The 13,323-nt window shown below is 37.0% G+C and overlaps 1 protein-coding gene across 4 annotated transcripts in view; it reads left to right on the plus strand.

The window, feature by feature from the left end:
• The window catches only part of LOC114663090 (kelch-like protein 4), a 638,922-nt gene that overhangs the window by 254,449 nt on the left and 371,150 nt on the right, over positions 1-13,323 (plus strand). For all 4 annotated transcript variants that reach the window (XM_028816853.2, XM_051935330.1, XM_051935331.1 and 1 more), the window contains exon 2: positions 8,242-8,409. In XM_028816853.2, the coding sequence (XP_028672686.2) occupies positions 8,249-8,409 (161 nt within the window). In that variant the 5' untranslated portion in view covers positions 8,242-8,248. The remainder of the gene's footprint in view (positions 1-8,241; positions 8,410-13,323) is intronic.

Consider the following 13,323-nt stretch of genomic DNA (forward strand, 5'->3'; position numbering starts at 1 on the left):
AAAATTTTGGTCCAAAATGATGTTAGTTTGGTGCAGGCCCAGGACATGTGACCCAGTGAGGCAGGAGCTTGGTTGCAGCGTTCACAGGTTGGATCTTGCCCTGGAAACATTTTGGACAGTTTTAAGCGAGACAGATGTGCTCGATATATAATTTTTAGTTGAATAATTCTATGCTTTGTGCATATGGAGCTTGAGTGAATTCTCTGCTTTGCTACCTTCCACTCCTTTTCTGATATATTGATTAAGTGATCTTCTTCTCAATGTCCTCTTGGATCTTTGAAAGGTAGGGACTCTAATAGGATTTTATATAATGCGGAAATGGTGTTTAATTCCTCGAAATTGAGCTGTATTTTTTCCAGCATTGTGGAGGGTGCGAGGTGGGGGAAATCGGGCAATTTCTGTTTAACAAAATTTCTAATTTGAAGATAGTGAAAGAAATGTGTAGCTGGGAGGTTGAATTTTGAATGTAATTGTTCAAAAGATGCAAATATGTTGTCTATATAAAGATCTCTGAGCATTTTAATCCCTAAACTTTTCCAGGTATTAAAAACTGGATATGTTTGCGAGGGTTGAAAGAGGTGGTTCTCTTTGCAGAGGTGCCACAGATAAAAGATTTTCCATCTTAAAATGCTTTCTAAGTTGGTTCCATATTCTGAGTGAGTAAAGCACAATTGGGTTATTAGTATATTTGCGATAACTTGCATTTATTGGAGAGCAGAGCAGGGAGTATAAAGAAGTACTACAGGATTTTACTTCTATTGTGGACCAAGCCTGTGTATGTTCATTTATTTGTGTCCAGGGGGGTATTTTTCGTACGTCGCTTAAACCATCCGAGATCAGGTGCCTCATCTTGAATGAGTTAATGCCAGTGAAACTCATCCAGATAAGTCGGTTTTTCAAACGCAGCTGTGTATTAGATTAGTGTAGCTGGATCTAATCATACGAGATGAATGCGCACGCCCGCGCTGAGTGAAAAGCCCATATATATTGAGTCTAGAAAACATGATCAGCAAGTCTTTGATAGGCTGTAACAAAATGACAAAAGAACGGGCGCATTTTTTTTTGACACACGCGGCGCAAGACCTTTTATTCGAAGGACACGAAGAATTTCAAGATTTAATATACACAAGCGGTAACACTGCAAAAGCAGCCCAGACCAGAAAAGACGGCTGGCAAAAAGTGGCCGAAAAAATTAAACGCTAAGTAGTGTACATTGTACTTAGTGAATGCAGCGTTTCATTTCCTATGTGTCAGATTAATTATTATTTAATATGTCATAATTCCAGATCAAACGTGAGCATAAGGAGAACATGGGAACAGGTTAAAGTGAAGTACAAGAATATACTTCAAACTGGTAAATATTGGTATATAACTATTTAAAGAATTGTTGACATAAAGAATCATATATAATATAAAAAACATTAATTTTAAAGCTAATAAGGAGGCAGACAAGCAAAAAACAGGTGGAGGTCCACGCGGTCCAGACCTAACCCCTGCAGAAGAGTTGGCTCTCCAGCAAAATGCCCATCGCCCTGTTTCTGAGGGCATTCCAGGGGGAAGCTCCTCCTCAGAACCAGTGGCAGGAAGTAGTGGTCACTTCATTTCAGGTAAAGGATGGTCATTGCATATTTGTCCTCCATGTGTACTATAGGTATGTTCCATATAGCCCTCTTTTTTGTTGGGTCAGTTGCAGAGAATGTTATATCCCTTGAACCTGTGTCTGACCAACGAGATATTAACGAAGGTCAAATATTTGATGAAGACACTGTGTCTGATTATTCATCAGGAGGAGAGGTACACTTTCCAAATAATGTTTGATCAAACTCCACTCTGATCAGTTCCATGTTCCCCAATCACATTTGGAAATTGTGGTAATGAGAATGTTAGGCTGATTGTGGGATTCTTCGTGGAACTGTGGGTGTTTTAGCCTGTGTATTACCTACCTGCAATGGCATGAAACGCCTCTTTTATTGTCTGCACACGCAGGTGTCCAGGAAACACAATAAAAACCTGAAGGAAATGTTTCAGAGCCAAACAGACTTTACGAATTGCCTGGCAAACTGCACTTTTCAATAGCTGTTCCGCATCGCCTACAGTATATAAAAAAGTGCCGCTTGCAAGAAACCTCAAAGCAATGCCTACCGTCTGTGTGGTTGTGAGAGCCCGACTTCGCCGAGTTTGACTTCGAATATACGGAGCTAATAAATCTTTGAGGTACAATATTCCCCCTCGGCTAAAGCGGTATTTTTCGTACAGAATTTCCTCCGGGGGCAATAAAGGATCTTGCCGATCGCGCAAAACCCTCTTTATATGAAATTCTCTTCCTATAATTTGCACACCAATATCAATTGGTCGCTCATTCATGAACGGCGAAGCCCTGACTGGATGACTTCCACACTGTCACTGATCATGTGTGTAAACTAATCCTTGTTTACGCAGAACAAACCTGCTCCGAGCAGGTTTTGCTATGACAACACTTCCAGCAAGAGTTTAAAAAAACCGACAGATCCAGGATCAGGCCAAATCGTCAACAATTACATCCGGCTAAGCGAGTAATCCACGTACGAAAAATACCCCCCAGGTTTTTATGGCTTGTATGTTTGCTGCCCAGTAATAAAACTGAAAATTAGGTAAAGCCATGCCACCTTCTGCCTGAGGTCTTTGTAGGGTCGCTCTTCGGATACGTGGGTGTTTTGAGTTCCAAATGAATGAGGTTATTGTTGAATCTAAATGTTTAAAAAATGATTTATTGATATATATTGGAATGTTTTGAAATAAAAAAAGAAGTTTAGGAAGGATATGCATCTTAACAATGTTAATTCTTCCGGCTAGAGTGAGATGAAGGGTTGACCATCTATTCAAAATTTTGTTAATAAAGAGCTTTATGTTTACTTGTGATATTTACCCCTAGGTATTTAAACTGATCTGCTATGGTAAAAGGTAGGGTGTCCAATCTGATATTATATGCTTGTGAATTCACTGGAAAGAGTATACTTTTATTCAGATTAATTTTAAGACCAGATATCTTTTGAAATTCTGTTAGTGCTGTTAAAACTGCAGGGACAGTGTTTTCTGGGTCTGATATGTATAAAACCATATCATCTGCATATAGAGAAATTTTCTGTTCCAGTCCTTCTCTGACAATCCCCTTTATCTGATAAGAATTTCGGCAGTGAACCGCCAGTGGTTCAATGGCGATTGCAAACAGCAGTGGCGACAAGGGACATCCTTGTCTGGTACCACGTTCTAGCTTAAAGTAGTCTGAGCAAATGTTATTAATACAAACTGAGGCTTCTGGATTGGTATACAGTAGTATGATCCATGCACAAATATTCGGGCCAAACCCAAATTTCTCCAATGCAGTGAAAAGGTACTTCCATTCAATCATATCAAATGCTTTTTCTGTGTCTAATGATAGTAATATCTCTGGGGTGTTTGATTTTGCTGGTGAATATATAACATTAAATAAGCGTTGGAGATTGGAAGATAGATGTCGGCCTTTAATAAATCCAGTTTGATCCTGTGATATTACCAAGGGCAGCACTTTCTCCATCCTTCTAGCTAGAATTTTTGAGAGTATCTTAACATCATTATTCAGGAGTGAAATTGGTCTGTATGATGCACATTATAACAAGTCCTTATTTTTTTTAGGAAAGATGCTTGATGAAATTTTTGAGGTAGTATTTGGTTGTCTCTAGCTTCTGTAAATGTTGCCAATAAGAGGGGAGATAGCTGAGTGGAGAATTTCTTATAAAATTCTACAGGGTAACCATCAGGGCCTGCTGATTTCCCGCTTTGAAGTGACTTTATAGCATCTAGTAATTCTGTTAGCGTTAGAGGTTTATCCAGTTCCTCAGCACTTAAAGCATCTATTTGTGGTGTCTGTAATGTATCCAGAAATGCATGAGATTGTGTGTTGTCTTCTTTGAGCTCAGTAGAATATAAGGATTTATAATAATCTCTAAATGTGTGCATTATATTTTTATGGTCAATAATTTCTTCTCCATTCGTGTTGGTGATTACTGGCATTGCATTGCGAACTTCTTGTTTATGAATTTGTTGAGCTAAAAGCTTATTAGCTTTTTCTTCGTATTCATAGTAATGATGTCTAGACTTATAAATAAGTTGTTTAGTTTCTTTAGTTGTTAAGATGTTAAGTTCTGTATGCAGGGCCTGCCTTTTCTTGTGAAGAGCTTCACTTGGACACCTGGCTTATTCTTCATCTATTCTAGTAATTTCGCTTATTAGCTCTGACACTTTCTTGGTTTCTAATTTATTTCTGTTGGAAATATATGAAATAATCTGTCCTCTTAAGAAGGCCTTTAGAGTTTCCCAGAGTGTTCCTGCAGAAACATCTGTGGGCGTGTTTGTCTCTAGGAAGAAGCTGATTTGTTTGGATATAAATTCTGTGCAGTTCTTGTCTGCCAATAGAAGAGGGTTAATACGCCATCTGCGAGGTGAGTGTGAGGGGCTTAATGATTTTAGCTCCAAGACTAGAGGGGCATGGTCGGAGATAACAATTGTGTCGTATTTGCATGATTTAATTGTAGGCAGGAAATTATTATCTATAAAAAAATAATCAATTCTTGAGTAGCTATAATGCACTGGTGAGTAGAACGAATATGTTCTTGAGTTTGGGTTAAGAAACCTCCAGGGGTCTGATAGGTTGTGATCATTTAAAAACTGTGTAATTGTCTTTGCAGTATTAGATGTCGTCCCCCCTGTCACAGGAGTCCTATCTTAAAGTGGATTTAAAACACAATTAAAGTCCCCAGCCATTATAATTTTATGAGTGTTCACATTGGGAACGGATGCAAATAGATTTTGCATGACTTCCTTATCATCGACATTGGGTGCATAAACATTTATCAAAATCATTTTACTGTTATATAAGTTGTCCATGACCATCACATATCTCCCTTCAGGGTCCGATACTACATCCGATGCTACAAATGGAACTGTTCTGTGTATGAGAATTTCCACCCCTCTAGTTTTCTTTATAAAGCTAGAATGGAACATTTGGCCAGTCCAGTCTTTTTGTAGTCTGAACTGATCCTTGCTTAGTAAGTGGGTGTCCTGTAAAAATACTATTTTAGCGTTTAAGCCTGTTAGGTGAGAGCATACTTTCTTTCTCTTTAATTCGTGATTCAGGCCTTTATCATTCCATCTCACAAAGTTAACTGTCCCATCATGGAGACCTTGATTCTGAGTTTTTAATGTCATTTTATAGTCTTAACTGGTAATGAGGCAGTTTTAATCTTAGTTTCAAGATTCCCCATGAGTTATTGCATTTTAGCCTGTTGTTGCATTGATACTTATAGTTATGAGGATTAGAAGAATAGATTAGATATAGCCTGCTCTCCTTCTCTCCCCCCTTTATCCCCCCACCCCCCCATTTTGCCTCCCCACATGAGGCTTGATCCCACTTCACAATGTCCCGGTCCTCTGACATACGAAGAGACAGAGCACGTCCAAAACAAAACAAACCCCACCCTGCAGCGGCGTTAGAGAATTAAAACAAAGAGATATCTATTGCAGCTGAATTCTAAATACTATCTGCCGAAAATATAATCATTAACAGTCTTTAAGCTTAAAATAATCATCAATTTTAAGATATTAAGATAAAAAAAAGAATGAACCCTGGGAATGATTTTAAAAAGTAGTCTAGGATAAACATGGTAATTCCTAATGTAATAGTATAATGTAATAGTATAAATGTAATAAAAATGTAATAGTAGAAATAGTAGAAATAGCAATAAACCCAGAGTATGATGTTAAACAGTCTACTTTAAGGTAGTTAAAAAAAAAAACCAAACCCTACTTTAATTACTTCCACACTTCCGTCTATAACTCTAATTAAGACATAAACATATAATGTCCAGATAAAGAAAAGGATGTATAATTATAATACCAGTCTCTTTAAGAGTGGATCCGAGAGCAGATGATAGATCCTTCCCATGCCTTGATAGAATACGGCTCCTTATTAACTTTCAAAAGAGTGTCAGAAACAGCTTCTTTAATTCCTTTTCAGCTTCTTCCTTGCTTGAGAAAATATAATACTGATCTTGAACTTCCACTTTCAGTTTGGCGGGATACAAGAGGCTGTATTTGATATCGGCTTTCCGTAGCAACTTGTTAATGTCAAAGTAGGCTGCACGTTTTACAGCTGTTAATGGTGAGAAGTTGGGGAAAATACGAATAAGATTATTTTCAAATATAATGTCTTGCTTGTGTCTGAGAAGTGCCATCACATCAAGCTTACATCGTAGTCGCTTGAAGCGGACAATAAAAGACCTAGGTTTAAAGGTACTTGACCTGTATGTGCGATAAGCAGCTGCTATCTCAATGTCGAGTTTAAAATCATCTCCAATTCTACTGCAAATTTCACTGGGCTTGAGCTTTCTCGTTTCTCAGGTATACCTTCAATTCTTATATTATTTCTTCTGTACCCATCTTCCAGGGCCACAAGTCTGTCTCCAAGTTTTTTGCATTCGGAATTCACAGCTTAAAAAACTGACTTTTTCAAATGTTTGTCTCTATGATTTGTTAGCACCACAGTGGAAGAGTGTGAGTGCTTTTTTTTCCCCCCCGAGACGGTGGCTGGGGTGCCAATCTTGCCACCAACCCCCAAGTTTTCCCTGCAAGTTGGAGGACCAGCTTGCAGGGCTGGATACAGATTAATGTCATACCTAAGACATAACAGCTTTTAAGATCCTAACAGCTTCTAAAATACAACGGGAGAGACAGAAGTCTTCCAGATTGCTGCAACACTGGCCCCAGTAAAAACACTGGTGCAAATGTTTAATGCTTTATTTGTCCCAAAATGTCCTGCCCTGGGAACGTCATGCACTGTTTCCAAAAGTTCTTGTTGAAGCTTATTGGTTATAGTGATCTACAAGTGTCTTTCACCAATGGCAAACTTCTTCCCCGCTTTGACCGGAGCCCTTTGATAGTGCTGTTCTTGTGTGACTGTGTAACTGTATTCAGGTTCATACCTTGTGCAATGTGGGGTCCTGCTGGTGTTTTAACCATTTAACTCCTGAATTTACTAACAGAAGAGAACTACAGCTGGCCTTTTTCCCTTCCTCCAGAAGGGTGCAATACAGGTACTAATCTTTTGTGCAGATTCTCTACAACATATCAGCAATTCTAAATAATTTGCCACCTGTTCTTTAAGCTCCTGAAAGGATAACAGCTATTGTAGTGCAGTGTGCTATGTGCAGATTACAAACTGGAGTCCTGCACTGTCGAGCAGCATTCACCACGACCAGTAACTGGTACTGTCATATCGGGATCAAGAATATCAGCTCCACAAGGCTGAATTAATCTTCTGTGAATGACCTGGCTAAAGAACGTTGTGTTATCCTTTGGAGGAAGGGTCTTAATGGGGAGGAGAGGCAGTGTAATATCAACAGTATTGATGACTTGTGAGAGAAAGGTTGCTTGGAAAGTAACTGTTTTTTCAACAGAAACGTCATTGCCCCCATGAAGAATTTCAAATGCTCCCCCACAGATTATTCATTAGCACTGAACCTGCTTTTGAAATTGAGAACACCTTTACACATGCAGCTTTACTTATATACATGTAAAAGGGCAGCTGCTAACAATATTTACACATTGGATGCATAGCATTTGTGTGACCCCACAAAAAGTCAATCTTTGTAACTTTGTAATCTTTGTAACATGGTAAACCCTTGCAATACAAATATTATATATGCATGCACAGAACTGCATTTAGGTGGTGTTTGTTAAAGTTGAAAATGAACCACTAATTCCACATTATATTAAAAAGATAAGGGAAAAAATATATTGTCTAATATTAGATTTATCTAGGGCGGCACGGTGGCGCAGTGGGTAGCGCTGCTGCTTCGCAGTTGGGAGATCTGGGGACCTGGGTTCGATTCCCGGGTCCTCCCTGCGTGGAGTTTGCATGTTCTCCCCGTGTCTGCGTGGGTTTCCTCCGGGCACTCCGGTTTCCTCCCACAGTCCAAAGACATGCAGGTTAGGTGGATTGACGATTCTAAATTGGCCCTAGTGTGTGCTTGGTGTGTGGGTGTGTTTGTGTGTGTCCTGTGGTGGGTTGGCACCCTGCCCAGGATTGTTTCCTGCCCTGTGTTGGCTGGGACTGGCTCCAGCAGACCCCCGTGACCCTGTGTTCGGATTCAGCGGGTTGGAAAATGGATGGATGGATAGATTTATCTATTAGAATGTAACATTTATATTTCTATTCTTTATCCTCAGGTTGTCAATGAGCAGTGTCTCTAAAATGAGTTCAAATTGCTCTGATGAATATTTTCAGGCCATGAATCATGCTGAACAGACTTTCAGAAAAATGGAAAATTACCTCCAGCACAAGCAGTTGTGTGATGTACTTCTCATTGCTGGAGACCATAAAATCCCTGCACACAGGTAATAACATTATGTAAAAATATATATACAAACTTACATATATAAAAAAATAAACAGCAACTCTAATGTTTGATTTACTTTTAAATGTTGACTTTATTTTTATCAGAAGTGGTAAATTATATGACTGAACTGCAATTAAATATACTTTTACACTCAAAATATTTTTTTGCATAAATACATAATAGGTATAGTGTAATAATTTGTGCCATCAACTATAAAAGAACAGTTTACAGCAGAGCCAGTTTCTAATATAACAAAGTTTTCCAAATTTTATGCAATCACAAACACCTTTACAGATTTTAGTCTTATTAGTATACCCCTTTTCAGTCAAATTCAGTTGTAGTAATAGTAGTAGTAGTAGTAGTATGTTATCTAGACAAGAGCAAATATGCTATGTATTTCTTAATACTTAAAATATTATAAACTTTGCACAAACGCCAGATACAGTAAAGCAACAGGGCAATTTCCTCAGCAGGCATATTGGTATGGGTGGCATTTTCAGGCAATAGTATTTTTTTATATAATTTCAAAATAATAAGAGTAAACATGAGAGCTAAGTGTGAACAATAATAATTACACACACATCAATTGCCTTATTTATATTCTACTTAAAAACATTTTCAAATTTCTCATTAATGCAGTTTGCAATGCCTTCCCAAATATAAGTGGCCAGTTTTCAAAAGGGTGTATGCTCATTTCGAAAGCTACCAGCCAGTGCAAAATATTTGTGTTCATTTTTCATATTTTACAAATGAGATTGATATTTACTAAAATTGTATTAATTACTGGAATGCTATTAATGTGTCAGTCAGATGTGCAATGTCTATTAAATGTCTCTTAAATTTGCACAGGTTTAGTAAATTGAGACAGGTACCTTTTAGGTTGTACGGCCAAGTTGTAAAATACAAAGGTGTTGAGATAAGCATGCAGGATAAACGAAACAGACAAATTCCATTTCACATTTAGTTTCACATTACACTTTTGTTTTTAATGCCAATTTTGTGTATTCTTTTAAAGCGAATATTTTTAAATTTTTTATACTTCCAACAAAAATAATATTTACTTTTGAATATACTGTATTCTTTTGCCCCATGTTCTAAAAATGTATTGCAATATAACCTCAGGCAGCACTAATTAATGTCCCAGTCCTGTATACATACTGTATATAAAAAGTTAAAAATAATATAAGAATCCAGTTCCTGTAGCCAGTTAAAAGAGTTCTGTTTCTTCTGAATAATAATCATAATAATATATTTTATTTACAAAGCACCTTTCCTGAGAATAATAGTTAATTTGCTAATTAAACAAGTGATACTGAAAGGGTTCTGCATTGATTCAAAGAACTTGTCTAATTCAGGGAAATGTTTATGAAGATTTTCAACAAATTTTGCAAATACACCTTCATACTTTGTATCACATCACTCTTAAATTCACTAGCTGTCTTTATTATTTTAGAATTACAATTATATATTTTATAATTTGTGGACAGAGTGAATAGAATCTAATTCATGTCAGCTAAGACAACTACACCACAGTTACAAAATAGATGGTATTCACTTCATCTTGAACATTCTTCCCAAAGCTCAAACAAGCAAATAAGGATGTTTCCACATGAAAGCCAATAAATCTCAAGTGTGTAAAAGGAGTTGAGTGTAATCACTGCCTATCTCCCTAAAAAGATGAGGGGAAAAACTGGACTTTTAAAGAAAGGAATTTCACAAAATATACTGTTTTAACAGCTTTATCATGTACTGCTTTAGATCACTATATTGTGTGTGGTGAGTGATTCTCTGAGTATCTAACAGGGTGTTGATTTTGCTTCTGGTGCAACAGTTTGAATACACAGAATAAGCCTTTCCTTGGAATGAACCATGGCTTTTGTACCAGCTAAATACATTCCATCACATCTAATAAATAAAATGGTCAATACCTTTAAAAACAGCTTCTACATTTCTGCCCATTGCTTCTTAGTCTCATATCTGATAAACACTAAATTAACAAAATTGGCAATAACGATGGAGTCATCCACTTCTAGTAACAGTTGTGACAATAATAACTGTTTTGTATTTTCACCCAATTCATTTTGCTTTTCTTAATTTCCTGTCATTATTTCCTGACTTTTTCATTATGAAAATGATCTTTTTAATAAATTTAAAGAGTTGTTCATACTCTTTAAGACTCTTCATGAAATATGTCTGATTCAGATATATCACATTTGCATTTCCTACATAATTGTTTCACCAACAATCCATATTCACTAGTTATGGGAACAAAAAAGAGAGAAATTTTGTTAATTAACAGACAAGATTCAATATTCAAAATTGTGAGTGAGCCCACTCCCTTGGCTGAGAAGCAACCCCACACATGAATGGACTCAGGATGCTTTACTGTTGGCATGACACAGGACTGATGGTGGCTCTCACTTTTTTCTTCTCCGAACCATCTTTTTTCCGGATGACCCAAACAGTCGGAAAGGGGGTTCATCAGAGAAAATGACATTACCCCAGTGCTCAGTAGTCCAATCCTTTTGCAGAATATCAGTCTGTCCCTGATGCGTTTCTTGGAGTGAAGTGGCTTCTTTGCTGCCCTTCTTGATACCAGGCCATCCTCCAAAGATCTTTGCCTCACTGTGTGTACAGATGCAAGCTCTGCACTGGTGGTGCCCCTATCCTGAACCATGAATAAAGAATGGTACCAAAACATCCTCTGACAACAACTTCTCCCAACCATCCAAGAACAGTTTGGTGACAAACAATGTCTTTTTCAGCATGATGGAACATCATGCCATAAGGCAAAAGTGATAACTAAATGGCTTGGGGAACAAAACATAGCAATTTTGGGTCCATTACTAGGAAACTCCCCAGTCCTTAATTCCATTGAGAACTTGTGGTCAATCCTCAAGAGGTGGTGGACAAACAAAAACCCACAAATTCTGACAAACTCCAAGCATTTATCATGCAAGATTGGGCTGCCATCAGTTGGGATTTGGTCAAGAAGTTGATTGACAGCAAGCCAGTGTGAATTGCAGAGGTCTTGAAAAAGATGGCCAACGCTGCAAATATTTACTCTTTGCATAAACTTAATGTAATTGTCAATAAAAGCCTTTGAAACTCATGAAGTGCTTGTAATTATACATCATATAACCATGTATACCATAGAAACATCTGACAAAAAGTTCTAAAAACACTGAAGCAGCAAACTTTGTGTAAACCAATACTTGTGTCATTCTCAAAACTTTTGGCCACAACTGTACGTTATACTGATCATCCATCCATATCAAAATATTAACTGCCTATTGTCTACATGGATCAAATTCTATGAAGCCTAGATGTTTAACAGTTAGATTCAATAAACTAAAGGAAAAACATAAAGGATAACAAGATAAAGGAAACTTGAAATTCTGCTTCAGGCTGAAGAAGGAGATCATATTTAAAACCAGCTGAATATGTATATTCCCAGATTTTTCTCTAACGACTGATGCAAAACTAGCTACATTCTACAATGTCTAACAGCACCTAAATAGAACTGAAATCAAATATAGTCTTCGGTTTCTGGTTAGACTAAAAGTAACAAAAAACAATCAATTCTATGTCTTTGCCTTTGTAGAGGGAGCAGAACAACAGGTTAATAAGATTGATTCCAACAATATTTAAAATGTGAAATGACTACTGTAAATGCAAGAGTCATTAAGTGCTAATAGTTCATATACTACACAGTATATTTGATCAAGTATACATGTACCAATTAATCAATAGCAAATTAGAGCATACTTTAGTAACACACATAAGGGAGCAAGTGTGTTTGTAGATTTATATGTACATATCTGCACATTTGCATTACTTTAGTTTCATTTTAGTGTTTTTTTTTCTTCATGACACTATAAAAAGAGTTTAATCAGAATATATAAACACACCATTTAAGGTATTTAATATTAGAGGTAAGTGAACACTGCAGAGTTCACTTTGTTGTAAATTTGGTGAAATTAGCCATGTGATGAAGGGGCTGCACAGGACTAGCTCATTCCACAGTTTGAAGTTTGGCTATGGGCACAGCTGGAATATCTTTTTGTTTCTGATCTCTGTGCAGATGCATTGTATTTTTCTTTTCCTTGAAGAAGATAGAAACACCATGTAAACAGTAATTTCTCTCTTATTTTTCTCTTTCTCTTGGGTGAGAGCTGAATATTTTTTTTCCTTTGTATTTCTATATTTTATTTATTCCAATTTATTGAAATCGAACAAATCACCAGGACCAGATAATATTTATCCTCGTGTTCTTAAGGAGGCTAGTGAGTACATATATAAACCCTTGACGTATATTTTTAGGAAGTCACTGCGCACTGGAGAGATTCCGAAGGACTGGAAAATGGCAAATATCATCCCATTATATAAAAAGGGTGACAGGGCAGACCCAAGCAACTATAGGGCAGTAAGCTTAACATGCATCACAGGAAAATTAATGGAAGGAATTATTAAGGATAAGATCGAGCAACACCTGGCAAGGACAGGAGATATTCTAAGCAGTCAGCATGGGTTCAGAAGAGGGAGGTCGTGTTTTACTAACATGCTGGAATTCTATGAGGAGGCAACAAAAGGATACGATCAAAGTGGAGCTTATGATATTATTTATCTGGACTTTCAGAAAGCATTTGATAAGGTGCCACATAATAATAATAATAATAATAGTAATACATTTTATTTATATAGCGCCTTTCCCATGCTCAAGACAGTTACAGAATATAATAAAGAACGGCAGCGTATACAGTATATAGCATTCTACAAACCAGATAAATAAATAAAGAAGATTAAGACAGTGAATTCTGAAAAAAAAAAGAAAGAGACAACATAATTGATGGTCTAGCACACACACACAGGTTACATTAGCATCTTGACAGAGAAGTAAACTGAGAGAAGG

Source organism: Erpetoichthys calabaricus, chromosome 12 (genome assembly GCF_900747795.2).
Source record: "Erpetoichthys calabaricus chromosome 12, fErpCal1.3, whole genome shotgun sequence".
Taxonomy (NCBI): Eukaryota; Metazoa; Chordata; class Cladistia; order Polypteriformes; family Polypteridae; genus Erpetoichthys; species Erpetoichthys calabaricus.